General features: G+C 35.8%; 1 protein-coding gene across 1 annotated transcript in view; it reads left to right on the plus strand.

The window, feature by feature from the left end:
* LOC145285859 (cadherin-87A-like) overlaps nt 1–19,073 on the plus strand; it is a 212,310-nt gene that overhangs the window by 72,441 nt on the left and 120,796 nt on the right. The window contains exons 17-19 of the mRNA XM_080134300.1: nt 6,849–6,997; nt 10,761–10,839; nt 15,247–15,319. Coding sequence (XP_079990426.1) covers nt 6,849–6,997; nt 10,761–10,839; nt 15,247–15,319 — 301 coding nt within the window. The remainder of the gene's footprint in view (nt 1–6,848; nt 6,998–10,760; nt 10,840–15,246; nt 15,320–19,073) is intronic.

The following is a 19,073-nucleotide window of genomic DNA, read 5'->3' on the forward strand; positions in this document are numbered from 1 at the left end:
CATAGAGTTAAACAGACAGGTGAGATTTATATTATAGACTAGCGGGGGTACCCGGCGTTGCCTGAGTGTTTGTTTCCGGGACGGGGGGGGGAGTTTTAAAAAATGTTATGGTAGGTAAGTAGGAAGGATCAAACCCGGAGTCATGAGTAAAAGTAGGAAAATAAAGTGTGAAAAAAAAAAAAAAAAAAAAAAACATCTGCAACGTTAACAGTTCGGCCACCAAGAAAAGTCCATTCCAGTTGTTTAGGAAAAAAAAAAAAAAAAAGAAACCACTATGGTAGGTCGGCGCGAACGTGAAAATATAATGTGAATTGTCCAGCACCCTAACCACTACGCCACAGAGCACGCACTGCAGCTTAGTTTAGTGATTTTAAATCACTTCACATGATAGAACTACGAAGCCAAACCGGTGTTCTCTTCTCAACTGTTCCTTGTGAACGATCTTCAAACGGTGTTAAGTGGTGGCAGGGGGAGGAGGAATTTTTAAGAGAGAAAATATTTTACCACTTCCATTGATCTTAACCGATTTTGGCCGTGACTTCTCAGCAGAAAAAGTATAGAAATCTAAGATTATCGAGGAATTTGAGAACTAATAAGCCTATAACAAACCTCAGATATTGTTCTGCCGTTTGTGCATAATGTATTTGCATGAAATATCTTGATTTTTAATCCTATTAAGGTCAAAATCCCACGGGAAAAAATGAGTTCATTTTATTTATATAGAGAAGAAGATTATATTGGACCCAATATATATTAATGATTTTTAAAGTTTAAAAAAAAAAATGACTCATGTTCCACTACCAAGAATCGAAACCAAAACGTTTAACTTACAATTTACTTACTTTAGATACAGTTGCTCTATTTCCAGGCTTTTTACCACAGCCAGGCGCAGATAAAGCGTGGGGGGGGGATTGTTGCTAGTGGTTTCAGCTAGACATGTATTTTTCATGAAAGTCAGACCAGGGAGGAGCATAGACTGGAGCTCAGGCGAGCACTTGCCATGTTACAGTTATTAATATCAGAATGATTAGTTCAGCAGCAAAATATGCAAACCAAGTGAATGAATGAAGATAAAAACATGTATGTACCTTATTAATTTACATTTTGGTCATTCCAAAAGTAAAGACTCCTATATATTTTTTGAAGAGTTACTAAGATGGAACTGGTACCATTAAAACGAGCGACCTTTTTTTTTGTTTGTTTGTTTATTCAATGTTCATCCCAAACAAGGCACAGTGCCACTTTGAAGTAAGGGGCTACTATCGGGGACATAAGTTACAGGAATATTATGAAGGAAGATGAGCAGCATGATGTCTGTTCACATTACACTTGAACCTCTGCATGTCAGTACAGTTGAGAAAGCAGAATCCCAGAAGGGAGTTCCAAAGTCTATCAATTCTGGGGAAAAATCTATTGGAATAGAAGACTCCCTCAAACCTAGGGATCTCTACTGTGTAGGGGTGGGATTTAGCTGCTTGTCAGGTTTGTCAGGAGTATTTACATCAAGGGGGCACAGATACTTGCAGTTCGTCAGAGCATTCATCATTAAAGTACTTGTAGAACAGGCAGAGGGATGCAACATTTCATCAATGGGACAGAGGCTGAAACCTAGATAACAGTTCAGGACCTATCAGGTTGGCAACTCTCTTTTGAACCTTGTCCAGGAGCGAGAGACTAGTAGCAGATGCACCAGTCCAAATGTGATAACAGTACTTCATACATGGGCGAATGGTGGCCTTATAGAGGTACAGGATACTTTTGGGTGTTAGTAGTTTTCTAGCATGGTAGAGAGAGCCTACCTTCTTCGAAGCGGTCCTGGCAATGCTTTCAATGTAATTGTTCCAACTCATGTTTCCTGTGAACGTTAGGCCAAGGAGTTTAAAGGGCGTACTTTCAGGTAATGTGTTTTTGGCCATTAGTAGCAGAGATGGTGGTTTTGTGCGCCAGAATTTATTTTTTCACCATGCATCACCATTCTCAATCCAGTTTTACCTGCGAGGAACGATGGGTGTCCAGAGCATGTTTCGTCACAAGAGAGTTGTTCCAGAAGTAAATCCTCCTCTTTTTTAACTCAAAAAGTTGAAGAGCTATGAAGACTGAAGTGGCACTATTAAAACGAGCGACCTTTTGTGCTCCAGAATTTATTTTTATACATAGTTATCAACATTCTCAATCCACCTTAACCAGAAAGTCAATAACGCATCTCTGCTTCTGACACACATTCGTGACAGGGATTGTATTCTTAGACTCTCATACTGTCAATATCTGCAACAGGCAAATAAAAGTTTCAGGTCATGAATGTCTGAGTTCAGTCATCATACCAAATGAATTTGCAATCTCTAATTCATTCTGGCGAAAAAATAGGAGGCATTACTTTTGAAACGTCCCTTGTATTACATAGAGATTAAGTGTTAAGTTGATTTTTTTGAATTTACACTGAATTCAAATAATAAAAACAACCAAAAAAGCATATACATTAATGTTATCAGGAGTCTCTGTTAATACTCTGAAAACCGCTGCTTGTTTGAACGTCCAGTGGCTTACACACACAAAATAGACACATTCATTAATGTTTTTGAATTTTTGAGATAACTATTAATTTGTATTATTAAAATTATTCGGACTACTGTTCTCATCTTGAGTATTCTTTTCACAACGTTTGATACACAGACTTGAAATTTGGTATATAGGGTATTCGCACATGTGGAAAACATTTTAATCGGTTTTCATTCGGAAAGAAGGGGCTGCTAAAGGATCAAAAATTGACAAATTGGTACGTGGGAGGTCGTCAGAGTTTTATCTGTTTGTCAACTGTTTCATGAATGTGCATGTGTGAATCGTTAACCTGACAGATTACTTACGTTAAGAATAAGTAGGTTTTAAAACAGTTTTTATAGATTGTGTAAAGCTGGCCTAATGTTTAATCGTACTTGACTCACTGTCTCTAGATTTTGGTTTTGATTTCAGTTCGGGTATTTTTATTTTTTTACTTACAAGAAGTGACCTGTTTAAAAAAAATACATAATATTCGCATGCACTTGGCTCAGTTTCTGTATTATTTAAAATATAATATTTATGCATATTTTACGACCAGCTAACACTGGGCGGCCTGCTAGTATATCTATAAAAGTGAGAATGTGTGTGTGTGTGAGTGTGTGTGTATGTGTGTATGTGTGTGTGTGTGTGTGAAGACACGTCTCAACCTATATACTCAACGAATTTTTAATCTACAGACTTGAAATTTTGTATATAGGGTATTCAGACATATGGAAAACTTTTTAATCATTTTACATCCGAAAAAAATGCTGCTAAGGGGTCAAAATTAAAAAAAACTGCTATGTGCAGGTTATCGGATTTTTATCTGTTCGTCAACTGTTTCAGAAGGTTTGAAAACACTTTTTCAAAACGTGAGAAGCTGGCCTAATGGTTATCGTACTTGACACACTATCTTTAGGTTTTGGTTTTGATCTCAACTCAAGTACTTTCTTTTTTTTTTACTTACAAGAAGTGAACCGTTTAGAAAAAACATAATACTCGCATGCACATGTCACAGTTTCTGTATGAATTAAAGTATAATATTTCTGCATATTTTACGAATGGGCAACGCCGGGCGGCCTGCTAGTGAGTAAATAAATCAGAATAAATCAGAAAGTTGAACGCCGCTGTCTTGCACACTTTCAGGTTACTCTTGAGCAATGTATAGCACTTGATATGCTGGAGGGTGATGACGATGTTCGTTTATTGCTTGCAAAGATGACCATAATCATGCAATTGTTCTGTGGATTCGAAGATAGCTTGTTCGACAGATTCGAGCGATGAAGTATTTCCTGCATGTTGGACACCGGTACGATAATTCTGTATCAGAGATTTTGATTGCTCTGCCTTTTCTAATGTCACGTTTTCTCTTGCATTCTTCATTGCGTGTGGATTCAGCAATTGTAGCTCCTTTGTGAGTTGCAGCATGCCAGAAACATCTGTCTTGGGGTAGTTTTTCCCATGAGTTAGAATACAAACCAAACTGTTTGGGGAAGACTTTCAGATTGTCCTTGAACCGTTTCCGCTGTCCTCTTCTTAGCCTTTTTCCTTTGGACAGTTAACCGTAAAGGATATTTTTGTGAGCCTCGGACTAGGCATGCAGCATATATATATATACCCTCAACACTGGCTATAACATGAAGTGTACTGATGGAACGTTTGACCAGTCTGCAACCTCTGTGTCTGGTATCTTGTCTTGCCACTTGATTTTTAACAATCTACAGAGGCATGTCATATGGAAATGGTTCAGTTTCTTCACATGTCCAGCATATTCGGCCCAAGTTTTACAAATATATATGAGCATGGTAAGAATCACAGCTGGACTGCTGCCAAATTCGTCTACGCACCCACACAATCCTTGAACCGTTTCCGCTGTCCTCCTGCGTGTCTTTTTCTTTTGGACAGTTCACTGTAAAGGAGCTGTTTTGGAAACCTTGAATCAGGCGTGTGGCATACATGACATGAAGAGTTACCATACAGAATTCCTCAGCTATGGTAATGGTCATACATTTAGGAAGAGGGGGGGCTGTTAAAAAATAAATCAGATAGAGGGAGCCTGTTGAGCAATTTTTAATGATGGTGTCACAAAACAAAACACCTGCTCTCAATTTGTCATAAGCCAGCACGGAAGTAGTAAGGTTCATAAAACTGTCAAAGAATGCTCATGTTAGTATGCAATCTGGCATTAAAGTTAATGCTGAACCTGGGTGATCGTTTTGAGATTCCAGGTGCTGTATGTGCTCTCTGCTTATCTTGGCATTGTTTCCAAATGTTTAGCATTTCTCCTTACTGCTGAACTCAAACAGTGCCGATTCAGGAAAGGTGTGGTTAGGGATTGCGCAACCCTTGCGTTATAATTACATGCACCCCTACCCTTATTGTAGTATTCATTGTCTTTTGAGACTTGTTTGAACATGTTTTTCCTCACATATACACCCTCACATGTACACACGCACATACGCACACACACGCATACATATACACATCCTCATACACACACCCACATGTACGCATGCACATATGCAAAGACAGGTACATATATTCACATTCACGTATATACACTCATATTCACGTGCATACACACACACACGCTAACATACACACATGTACGCACACATACGCGCACATGTATGCACACATGAGAAACGTCACTTCCCTGAAATGAATTCCAGACACGCGCAGTCAGAACACTCACCCTGATATAAAAGTCAACAACACCATTCAACTTGCCTCTTTCTTCTCTTTTTGCCTGGGTTCGTCAACCAGGCAAGTTCGGCGTCCATAGCTCTTGGCTTGAAGACTTATCCATGTGGACGACTGCTATCATGAATGTACGGTTTTGCTGAGGCCAACACTCCCTTTCTATTTCCCTTTCTACATGCGGGACGGCCATTTCTCGTCCTCGACTTCATTTCTTTCTTTTCCACGCATGTAGTCGTCAATACCTGAATGAACACGTGTTACACCTAAACCATTTAATTTTGACAGAAAATAAACGACATATTTATTTTAGCCAGCAATTGAGTTTTTGTTTCCTTCATTCCATTCGTTTCATTATTTTCTTTTGTAGCGAGTTAGGATATTTATATCCTGGTCCGCAACAGACTGAACGGAGGCATCGCAATGTAAAAAATGTTAATACTGCACTTCGCTCTGAATCCAAAACCATAAATAAAAGGTTTGGTGATTTCTTCTTAAATACATCTTCATACAGAAAACAAAGATTTATAATACAGTTGCCCTATTTGTAGGCTTGTTATCACAGTCAGACACAAGTTCAGTTTTTTATGTGAAAAAAAAATATGTTACTGGTACAACTTGTGACCCATAATAAAACCGACTTGCTGTAACATGGTGCGGACGTGTGTATACAAATGCATGCAAAATAACATCACCAGAAGGGAATAATAAAGACTTTAAAAAAGAGATCAAGTTAGAGACGGGAAGAACGTTCGAGATCACATAAGGCCTGGATGATGTTTGAGAGCATGATCACATGAGGGATATCACAGTAGTAATGAGAGAATTAATGTTGTTGTACAAGAAAACAAGCGAGTTGAAGTTCTTTCCTATTCTTTGTCTGCTTTGTGACTGAGGCTACAATGTGTTGGTTCCTGGACAATGAAGTCATCGGCATCTTCCGGTTGTTTATGTAAAGAGTCAGATCGGAAGATGGTGACTAAACATGAACTGGAATCCAAATCATAGCATGACACCCCTGATCTTGCTGCTATACGACTTATCCTGGAGGGAGAGAGGGACAGTTTAGGACGCTATCAGAGCTAACAGCTCACAAAATTCTTGCCCATGCTTCATCTTGCGATTGTATTGAGTTCACAACTTATACAACAGATACTACAGTTTGCATCCAGTTCAAAGGCCGAGAATAACATTAGATATCATTTGAAATGCTATCGATACCTTTATGGTAAACGACTTTTATTTTTCAAGCAACGGATAAAGATACTGGCACAAAAATCATTCATTAATGTTTTTGAATTTTTGAGATATTAATTAATAATTTGTATTATTAAAATTATTCGGACTACTGTTCTCATCTTGAGTGTTATTTTCACAATGTTTGATATGCAGACTTGAAATTTGGTATATAGGATATTTAGACATGTGGAAAACATTTTAATCGGTTTTCATCCGGAAAAAAGAGCTGTTAAAGGTTCAAAATTGAAAAATTCGTACGTGGGAGGTCGTCGGATTTTTATCTGTTTGTCAACTGTTTTACGAATGCGCATGTGTGAATCGTTTACCTACGTCATCGATACCTTTATGGTAAACGAATTTCTTTTATTTTTCAGGCAACGGATAAAGATACTGGCACAAAAATCCAGTATTCTATTGAAAGTGGGAATACAATCGATAATGCTTTTGAAATCAACCCAGATACCGGTGTTCTTTCTTTAAAAAGACCAATAAAAACAGAAGATGCAAAAGGGAATTCGGGAACGTGAGTACATATTTATTTAATAGTTGGACAACTTGTCTATGCTAGGCAACAGGGACGTGCAAAGGGGGTGGTGGTGCTAGGGTTGCAAAAGCACCTGCCATTTTTACTCCTGTTTTAAAAGTGACCTGTTAAGAGGAATATATTATAGACCTGTGTGCCATCATTACTAAATTTTTGCCGTTTTTTCACTTTAGCACCTGCCCTAAAAAAGTTTTCTGAACGTCACTGCTAGCCAAGGGCAGTTTTATGAATTGTGGAGTTATAAAATTGATAGCATAATCCCTAGTCCACATAGTAACATTCATGAGTATTTATATTTCATATATGAAATAAAACACAAACCACCAAAAAAAAAAACGAATAAAAATTAAGTGCGTGATACAATAATATACTTAAATATACAACAAAATACAACATACAGGGTGGAACAATAAAACTGTTGCCCCAGAAAAGACGACATGATTCCATTTCCGTTTGATGAAAACCAGTTTTCTTTTTCTTTTTTTTTTTTTTTGCTGCAGACCATCTACTAGTTTGCCAGTTGTGTACAAATCCCAGGAGCGATAGGCTAAGTATTTTAATGGAATGTGTTTAGATGAACTCAAAGCACTTACGCCCTCCATGTCTGAAAGTGACACAATGTTCAACAAGTGAGATCGGAGATGCACCGCTGTATAACTCATGCTCTCTACCGATCCAAGTTATGATAACAGAACCATTGCCAGCGCCCTCAAAATGCATTGCCAAATTGCCACAAATAATAGGGAGGTGCTCAGAGTGATGAAAACAAAGTTTCCGGCCATGGTTGTGGTCTTTGGTGTGGTTACAAGTAAGGGCCACATCATGCCACCTCACATCTTCAAACTCGGCTTCAAAGTCAACACCGAAATGTACCTAGATGTGCTGAAGAGTGTGGTGATCCCCTGGTGCAATCAAGTAGCTGCTAGCAGACCCTGAGTGTGGCAACAGGACTCAGCGCCGGCCCAAAAGTCCAAAGAGATCCAGGTTTGACTTCAGAAGGAGTGTTACGGTGTTGTACCCTTCTTTCACTAGCCCCCCTCCCGCCCTCCCCTGACCTGAACCTGCTAGACTACTTTGTTTGGTCATACATTAAGAACATTAGCAACATAACCCCCCCCACAACATCAAAGCCATCCTAATCGCGGCCATCCACTGAGTATTCGCCAAGCTCCTGCCGACGCATGCTCCCAGTTCCGGACCCGTATCTTTATTTCTTTATTTAGTTGGAGAATCATGTTTGTAAACATTATTCTTCAGACTACGCTGATAACACACACCAAGGAATTTGTAAACGTCACAGAACAGTACAATACATTTTTGAGATTCCCCCTCTCTCTCTCTCTCTCTCTCTCTCTCTCTCTATATATATATATATATATATATATATATATATATATATATATATATATATATCGTATAGTATAATTGTCCTCCAAATCAGAAATATCAAGTTTTCTCAGTTGGTAATTTATTGCTTTTCAAAAGTAACCATTACAATATCGTTCCGTTCGCGACAAACAAGTTTGTAAAATTATGTTTTTCTGTATTTTTAGTCAATTATTCATCAGATGCTTACCTTAAAAAGCGTAGTAAAAAAAAAACACACACCATTTTGAGAAACTTACATGGTTCATACAATTCTGTCATTTTTTTCTTGTTACGCAGATGAGCAGATGGCGATGATACTGTGTTTAACGTAACTAATTTCAATTATTTTCGTATTTTTTGTGAATTATTATTGTTATATTTGCATTTTATCTTCACAGAACGTCTGAAACGCGTTAAAAACGATTTCAATGATTTAAAAACATTATTACAATGATCAAACATAATTCTCAATGAAAAACCAAGACATGGAATAATAAAATAATGTTAAAAATATACATTGTTGGTGACTACCCCCTTATTTAAATATACATCTTTCTTTCGTTGAAATTTCTTAACCCATTATATATATATATATATATATATATATATATATATATATATATATAAAAATTACAATAAGTTTACCAAGGTAATCAAAATGGTAAACTTAAAATATATTATAAATATTAAAGAGTTAATATTTACAAGTAAAGTAATCTCAACCAGATGTAAAAGCTCAATAAAACCGAAAAGGAAATAGAGCTTCTAATATGAACAAATGATTAATAAAACATGTTAAAAGACATCTTGAAAAAGAGTTAAAACATATTTAATTTTAAAAAGGAAGCACAAGATAAGTGGATAGTCCTTAATCCGCGGAGTTTCGAAGAAATACTCTCGGATTTTGCATGTAAAAGTATTTAATGAAACTACAAGTAAGTCAGAGATCTTACTTGGTTAAAAAAAAGGGTGAGGTAAGGGGAGTAGGAGATAAAAGAAAAATGATAAAAAGATTTCACATGAATGGATAGTCTGGTGAAGGGTAAAAAAATCCAAGAATGGTAAAATCCAAACACGGTCGAATTAAAAATTTCCAATCCAACAGGTAAGTTCCAAATGGTCCAAAATGATCCAAAAGGCAGAATTCCTTGGAAAAAAATCACAAATGGTGATTATATATATATATATATATATATATATATATATATATATATACAGTGTATCACAAAAATGAGTACACTCCTCACATTTCTACAGATATTTTATTTAAGTATATCTCTTCATGGAACGACACTGACAAAATTACAAACGAATTTTAAAGCAGGTTTTTATGCTTAAATTCTTTATATTGTCAAAAAATAATTCATGGTGATGTGTTTAGTTGTTTTTGTTATTGACTTTGCAGAACATGATTGAGTTTGCAAAAGGGGAAAAATAACATCAATGTTTGGTGCATTTAAAGTCAGAAAGTTAGTATCTTCAGCCAGCCTGATCTGTTAGCACCAGGAAATAGTCAAGTGAAATCTTTTATCCTTCCGAACTATGCTAAAGCCTAAAACCGCATCGTTTGTTCATTTTCACCAGGATTTGACATCCCCTGGGAACTTTTGGGGCTTAATGGGGGTTGATGTTGAACTTAGTCTTTTTTTTATGCCTCGTTCACTGTGCAATCTTCTCAACCTATATACTCAATGAATTTTTGATCTACAGTCTTGAAATTTGATATATAGGGTATTCAGGCATGTTAAAACTTTGTAATCGATTTTTATTTGGAAAAAGGGGTTGCTAAGGGGTCAAAATTAAAAAATTGGTACATGAAGCTCATCAGATTTTTATCTGTTTGCCAACTGTTTCACGAATGCACATGCATGCTTCACTAGTTTATCTTGATTTTTTCCATATCTGAAGAAAACGCGTACATAAAGAATATCGAAACGTCATATATAAAGAATATAACCTTTTTCACATCAATAAATTAGTTCTATTAATGTAAGTGCATTTTATTACTATACTAGGAAAATATCCACGGAGGACAGGCATAACCAACATATACACATGCCGACCTTGATAATCACCATCATCACCATCATATTAATCTGAAGATTCTATTGTTGGCATTGGTTTCCCCGATAATTTTTCTATTCAGAATTCTTTCTAGAAAGATTTCAGATATTTATGGCAGGGATCACATAAAGTTTGCTAACATCCTAAGTGAAAGTGATTTTTATGGAATGAAATGGATTCGAACTTGGAACATCCAGGTGGTCAGTTCGTGTCTTTAACCACTTGACCACCGTCATTTCAAAACTTGATAATAAATAGGTATTCTATTTTTATTTACATTTCACTGATTGTATTTCTGTTTCATTTGCAGGATTCTTCTTAGAGTAAAAGCCACAGATAATGGTAATCCACCGAGATCTTCTATTGTTCCAGTTAACATCAATATTTTGGTAAGTACGGCAATTGGATTTTAGGTTTAACATTTGTCAGCAACAAAGAAACAAAGACAAACGATGTACAAAGGCTATGATTGGTTAAACAAAAATATTATGTGTATTACTTGTTTTGGTCGGACTATTGTTCTCACCTCGAGTGTTATTTGTGCAACGTTTCGAGCAGTGTAACCTTCGACCTTCGTCAGGCATATTGGTTGCCATCTTGTAAAAAAAAGGAGAAAAGTTTGTTTTTTTTACACGGTGGTCACCACTTATCAAGGCCCGGAAGCCACTCAGGGATAAGGGTTATTGCAAGTACAGTACGTTAGTGTGGAGATTTGATGAAGTGTTTACTTAAGGGAGCGGTTCATTAGGAATTTGTTAACGTTGGACTTGAAGACATCCAAGTTCTAGTCAGGTGGGAAGCAGGCAGACGGAACAGAGTTCCACAGGCGTGCAGCTCTAAGAAAGGAGCTTTGTTCATGGAATCCACGTTTTCGAGTTACTGGCTCTGTAGATGGTTTTGTATTCTTGGAGTTGCTTTTGTTTTTGTTTTTTTTTCGATGTGGTTTCGTATATGTGAAAAAAATTTTTGGTTGACAAAGGGAGGTAACTTTAAAAACGTTTGACGGGGTTAGCTCCCTTTTTACCGTTGAAATTTTAAGGAGAGGTCGTACAATTTTGGTTGTTCTTTATAATTAGAAGTTCCCATATACTGCTGATTTCTATGCTTGGTCTGCTTAGTAAATTTTATTTTTTAGCATATGTGCGGCTTCTTTAAGTCGTCTAACTCTCCATCTTGCATACCTGTCAATTATTTTGATCTCGTTCCATAAAGGGAAGTGTGTTCATTTTTCTTTTCATATGTGATCATCTAGTCCTGACTTTTCGACCTCCCCCTGTGTCAAGGCTTAGGGGGCAACCGGTCTCACCTTCATATAGTTTTAGTATAGTTTTTCACCTTTGTATACCTTTAGTACTATTTTTTGCATGAAGTCTCATATATGTAGTTTTTTTGTCATGAGACCTTCGATCGCAGGACTTGAATTCAGAACTGTAAAAATATTGTCCTCCAAAATTTTTGAGATAAGGATTAATAATTTGCATTGTATTATTCAGACTACTGTTCTCATCTTGAATCTCATTATCTCCTTTTTTACATGAATCAACCCCAAACAATTCACACTCAACTGTGTCTAAAGATTATATGCAAATTATGGATTGGCGTAAAGAGTTGCATTTTTAATATTTAATTGATGTTGCTTAGATTCTCTTCAATATTATCAACTTATATATGTATAGACAAAACTATTGTTTGTAGTTGGAATAAAAAATTACTAAGTTAACAAAACAGACTAATTTGACTGTCAGTAGTTTATTTGCACCCTTTTCCTTTTACAAGGGAGTCACCACTTATCAAAGCCAAGAGGCTACTCGAGGATAAGGGTTAATGAGTGTACAGTAATGATCAGGACAACAGTGTAGTAAAAACGTTGTGTGGAAATTGGGTATAATTTAATTATTTAGAACCAGGAAAGAAATTTTGTTCATGGAATCTGCATTTAGATTTAGGCACAGATATAGAGTGGGAAAAATTGTTGATAGTGGTTGTAGTTAGTCGACTGTTTTTTGTGAAAGTTTGGCATGAAAATAACGATAGAACAGAGACAAGCTTGCAACGTCTCTTCTGTGGGAAGAGGAAAGAACATCATCTACTAGGTTTCGAAGCTGGTTTTGAACTCTGTTAAGGCAGGATAGGATAAAAGGACTCCATTTTAGGACATACATAGCTGTTATGCAGATACTGGAATGAAAGAATGATCCCACCATTTTTCCAACAAAGGATACTTTAACATCGGATCTTTTTCTTACACATTATGATCCAAAGCTAAAAATAATAGCAAGCAACGCAAACTCATATGGTGTTGGAGCTTGTACACTTCATATAATGCCCGACAGTACCAAAAAAACAATCACCCATGCATCCAGATCGCTACTACCAGCTGAGAAACAGTACTCGCAGATCGAAAAAGAGGCACCATGTATCATATTCGCCGTAACGAAATTTCATATTTACATGGCAGAAATTTTACATGGTAAACGGATCATAAGCCGTTGTTTATGATCTTCGTATCCAAAAAAAGGCTTACCGACATATACTGCCAATAGACTGTTGAGATGGGGTACAATGTTACTGAATAATAATTTTACACTGGAGTATTTGTAATCAAAATAAATGAGCCATGTTGATAGCCTATTTAGACTAATAACTATGGAAAGGGAACCTTTTGAAGATTTCATAATTGCTGATCTTCGTACTAACTGCGAAAAAAAAAACAATAATAGGCAACACAATTAGAGCTATTGGTCTCCCTACCTGAAATTAAAAGAGAAGCAGATAAAGATGACTTTACCTACGACATCAAAAACAAGATCGCCGTGAAGGACGACAATATTCCTGAAGTATTCTTGCTTTGCAACGAGATCTTACTATATGGCGATTTGATGCACGTGTTTCATTACAGATCAGGTGTGAAGGTCAATCCCAGAAGTTTTTCAAGACATGGAGCTTCTCCAAGATGAGAACCATTCATTTCAATTGGAGCCAGATGGCAGTCAGGGCGATTATGATGAAAAGAGAGAAGCTTGATTAAGATGCATTAAAATTAACCAGCCATCTTTCCCCCATTGCACTATGTATTCAAGATCAGAAGAGAGAGAATCAGAAAGATCTTAGTCATTACCGGCCTTTGAATTATTACCGTATATATTATATTATTATATTATTATAGATTATAACCCTTATCCCTGAGTGGCCATTGGGCCTTGATAAGTGGTGAACTCCATGTAAAAAAAAAAAAAGAAAATTATATACGGCATAATCACGTTGACATACCGTTTCCGTCAGATCACCGAAGTTAAGCAACGTTGAGCCTTGTCATTACTAAAATGGGTGACCAATTTGGGAAGTCCAGGCGCTGTATGTAGGAGGACGTCGACACCTCCCTGCAATAAGTTGCAAAAACCTAACGTCGTCATCTCCCCTAATGGGGATATACATGCGACTGGGGACCACTTGTGAATTTCATACTGTCATGAAACTTCCTCCTTCAGAGAAAGCCGGTTAAACCCTGAATAGGATTGGTGCTGACTGCACATACACGGGTTTGAACTATTGCCATAGATTGTGGTGTCATCTGCATAAATGTCTACGAATGATCTAAGAATGTGATTTGGGGGATCATTGATCAAGCAGAGAGTTGGGCCCAGGATAGAACCGTGAGGGACACCAGCATTGATACTATGAGCTTCTAATTTCTGCCTATCGACGATTACCCTTAAAAGACTATCAGAGGGAAAGGGTTTAATAATTGAGAGAACATTTCCAGCTAATCCATTGCTAACAATCTTGTGAAGTAGACCTTTATGCCATACCCTACAAAAAGCCTTTGATATTTCAAGAGTTATTGCTTTAGAAACGAAGCCCCCATCGAGAGATTCACTAATACTGTTTGATATTACAGTTAGCACATCAGCAGTAGATCTAGCAGAAAAAAAAAACATATCGCATGTCACTGAGTATGTTATGTTTGCTGGGGTGGTTGACGACTTCTCTATTTATCACAAAATCCCAGCAACTTACTCATGACATACAGGAGACTGAGAGGCGGATAACCGATCTCTGAAATGTGACCCTTGATTCATCTGTAAAAAGCACTTTACTGAAATAAGTTTTCATGCTTTTTGCCTGCTGCAATCTTATTTTAATTGTTATTAAAATGGATCAATTTATTTTATTTTTTCTTTATATAGGAGCTATAAATTTAAATGCACTTAACAGATTTTGTAGATTGTTTTTAAAAATTCTCCTACGATATGTGATAGATGCCCCTTTGTTAAATTCCTGGATTCAGCCAGAGACTTTTTTCTTTGTTTAAATACCATTTGATCTATTTTCTGGATTGTTCGATAATCACTTTTTAAAACCTTAAAAATTTGAAGCGAAGGCTTTCCTTTGCTAATTTCTTCCATTATATACTTCTTTGGTTCTTTTTTTATGCGCCATAATACTAAATTCTAGTTCTAGCAAATAATCTCTTGAGACTGCAAATTTCTATAATCACTGAAAAAGTACAAACTATTTTTGAAAATTTTAAATTTAGACTTAATTGCTTTCATGCTTAGTCGCTATACATAACAGTACAAATTATTTCATTTGATAACACATATATATGAATTTTATATAAAATATTTGACAATACCCCTTTTGCATATAATTTCTAGAAGCAGTTTATGTATATGCGTAGTAGAATAGCTGCCTGATGACTGGTATGAATAAATATAGTATTTGTTTTCCTTCTCGTCTAAGTGTACTTCGTTTAAGTGACTCAAAGTGATTCTGACAAAATCTTTATTCCACAGGACAGTAACAATAACGCTCCTGAATTCCTTCAAACTATATATGAGAAATCACTGAAAGAACTTACACCAAGAGGTAAGTTATTTAATTATTTTCAAGAACTTCTTTCCACATTTTTATCTTTGCCAACGAGATTATGTTTTCGGTCAAGTTCGTTTAGCATTATATTTGTTTAGTTACAGCCTAGTGAACACATTGATTGACCAATCGTCCCGGAAGTTACTCAAAATATCAGTCTTGATCTAACTTAGAACCGATTTTATTTGGCGACATCAAGGTCAAAGGTCAAGATCACTGAAAAGGTGAAAGTCACACTTGTAGGGATAGCTTCGGTTTGGTTCAATTTAGAGACTCATTACTTGGGCTCTATTTTAGGCAATGAATGATTTTTAAAAATTTGTTCTAAATACAAAAGTTATCTCCCCTCAGACACTTCTTTTTTTTTAAGTTATCTTACTTGATAAGAGTTGTGATTTTTTTTATATACTAGCAGTTCAGCCCGGCTTTGCTCAGGCCCTGTGCACTATTCATAACTTTATGTGCATTTGTGTATATATATATATATATATATATATATATATATATATATATATATATATATATATATATATATATGTGGATGACTATAGTGCTCCTCACCTTGAGTTGAGCATATGGAGAAGTGAAACACGAATTACCATTAGCATATAAGCGACGCTCTTTGTGTAAACAAATCGAGCGGAGGTATTTCGGACGATATCAAAACATCGTTAAACTCACTACTCGTTAAAGCAGCCGCCAATAGCGTAATGGTTAGAAGCCTTGACTGCCGTATAAACGGTCGGGTTTCAATCCTGGCTTGAGGTAGTTGCCTGTCTAGCCGCACTGATGAGCTGTGAAACAGCGAAACAGTACTGTATGTGGATGACTATATATATATATATATAAAAGTTTGATTCATGCCCAGGTAACCTACATCTAGACAGAGTAGTTTGGTAGGGAAATGTACACACACACACACACACACACACACACACACAGAGATAATTTCACTTTTAAAGATACACTAGCAGTTCAGCCCAGCTTTGCTCGGGCCCTATGTAATGTTCATAACTTTACTCGCATATGTATATATGTATATATATATATTATAAAGTTGGACTCATATCCAGGTAACCTATATCTAAAATTTCAAATGTTTAGACCCAAAATTGGAGAGGAGTTTGGTAGTGCTTGCAAAGGTCAACTCTTTAAACTTTCACCTCTTACCAGCCAAATTCTCGCCCAAAAACTGATTAAAAAGCTTGCTGCATGTCTGAATATCCATTATGTAAAATTTCAAATGTTTAGACCCAAAATTGGCTAAATAGTTTGCTAGAGACCACAACGGTCAAATCTTTTGAACTTTGACTCTTTAGTAGCCAAATCTTCGACCAAAAAACGATTAAAAAGCATGTCCTATGTCTGAATACACTTTATGTAAAATTTCAAATGTTTAGACCAGAAATTGGCTGAGTAATTTGTTAGAGATCGCAGAGGTCAAATTCTTTTTAACTTTGACCCCAATTTTGACCCCTTAACATCTATTGTTTTAGACTGCAATCAAATTAAAAGGTTTGGGCTATGCCCAAGTAATCTACATCTAAAATTTTAAATGTTTAGACCAGAAATTGGCGGAGGAGATTGATAGAGTTCTCAAATAGCAAATCGTTGAACTTTGAGCCATTGACAGTTAAATTTCTGGCCGAAAACCGATTAAAAAGATTTTCCCAAATCTCAATACTTCTTATGTCAAATCTTGAGTCTGTAGACTAAAAATCGACAGAGTAGTTTGGTAGGGAAATGTACACACACAGACAAACAGGCACACACAGAGACAATTTCACTTTTATAAATATACTAGCAGTTCAGTCCGGCTTTGCTCAGGCCCTATGTAATGTTCATAACTTTATGTGCATATATATATATATATATATATATATATATATATATATATATATATATATATATATATATATATATATAATGAAAATAATGGAAATAGTATTCCGACAAAATAGAGAAAATAAAAAGGAACAAACCCTATTATGTGTTCATCAACGTTTCGTCTTTATTTCGAGACTTCCTCTGGACGAATGAGATTAAGAAACAAAAAATACCAGTACAAAATATTTGAAAATGTTTCACGTCCACAGTGTGACGCAGTTCTATTTCAGAGAAACGGAAAAAGACGTTGGAAATTCAAAAAGGAGGGGTGAGGGCTGGCGCTGTTAAAGAGAAGGAAATTTTAGTGACGTCATATAGTCGTTAATGTAATTTTAAAACTATGAAACGCAGTTAATATTCGTATTGGAAAAAAAGATATATCAAATATAATTCAAATAATTCAAATATAGGTTTGTAACAGAAATGAAATGAGTGTTTATTATGTAATTTATTGATTGAGATTATGTGTTAATTATTACAGGGGGTGTTTGAATGGTGTGAGAAAGTTAACCTGTGTCTACAGTTAAATAATGTTCTTTTAATAAAAGTTTACTTATTAATGGCGCTATGTTATAGAAACCTCCACGTTGTTTAATAGTGCTTGAAAATGCGATAAGCGCAGATTTAAGAAGTCTCCGGCGCGGTTTATTCGAAATAAATTTAACTACTTTTGCTTGCTTAAAGTCAAAGGTGTGGTTATGTTGCAATGAATGAGAGAATAATGCACTTAGAGAATTGCTATTTTTTATATCTCTTTTATGTTCATTGAGCCTTTTTTCCAATTTACGCTGAGTTTCACCAACGTATTTATGATGGCAATTATGGCAAGGAATAGTGTATATACCTCCATTGGAAACTGGTTTGTTATGGAGATGTTTCGTAGTTTTTAATATATGTCTTATGGTTAGTGATGTGGTTTGTACGATAGGAATTTTTAGTTTGTTTAGTGTGTTACAGATTATTGTATTATTGGTGTGTGTTGATATATCTTTTTTTCCAATAAGAATATTAACTGCGTTTCATAGTTGTAAAATTACATTAACGTTTAAAAAATTGACCCCTTTTTTTGCTCAGCATACACCTCCAAACATCCGGGCAACGCCGGGCACCCATGCTAGTATATCTATAAAGGTGAACGTGTCCGTGTGTCTGTCTGTGTGTCTGTGTGTTTGTCTGTCTGTGTACATTTTCCTACGCAATAACTCTGTCAATTTTTAGTCTACAGACTCAAAATTTGATATATAGGGTACTGAATCTATGTGATTGGTTTTCGGCCAGAAATTTGGATGTTAAGGGGTCAAAGTTCAACGATTGGACCTTTTAGAACTCTACCAAACTTCTCCGAATATTTGGGGTCTAAACACTTGAAATTTTAGATATAGGTTCCTTGGACATGGATCTTACTTAATAACTTGATTTGAGCCAAAAACAATGAATGTTAAGGGGGCCTAATAGGGGTCAAATTAAAAAAGATTGACAGTTTTTTGTTTTGTTTTTGCTCAGCATACACCTCCAAACGCCGGGCACCTATGCTAGTATATATATATATATATATATATATATATATATATATATATATATATATATATATATATATATCAGATGAGTTAATCATATTTAAAATATTGCCCCCACCTGTAAAGGGGATTAAAGTATCCAGTCACACTGGGGATAAAATAGGTCACTATTGTCAAAGTAATCTGCATTTATATTAGTAGTTTTAATTACTAAACTATTACGTTTTATTTGAGTCATCTATTTAGGATCAAATGGGTTTTATCTTGGCTAAATAATGAGTATTTTTCTTTCATTCGTTTGGAGTGCGTGTGTCTGAAGGTGACACTGAAACCTTTATTAAACTTAC

This window comes from Euprymna scolopes, chromosome 10, assembly GCF_053919585.1.
Source record: "Euprymna scolopes isolate OS-2025 chromosome 10, ASM5391958v1, whole genome shotgun sequence".
In the NCBI taxonomy this organism is placed as follows: domain Eukaryota; kingdom Metazoa; phylum Mollusca; class Cephalopoda; order Sepiida; family Sepiolidae; genus Euprymna; species Euprymna scolopes.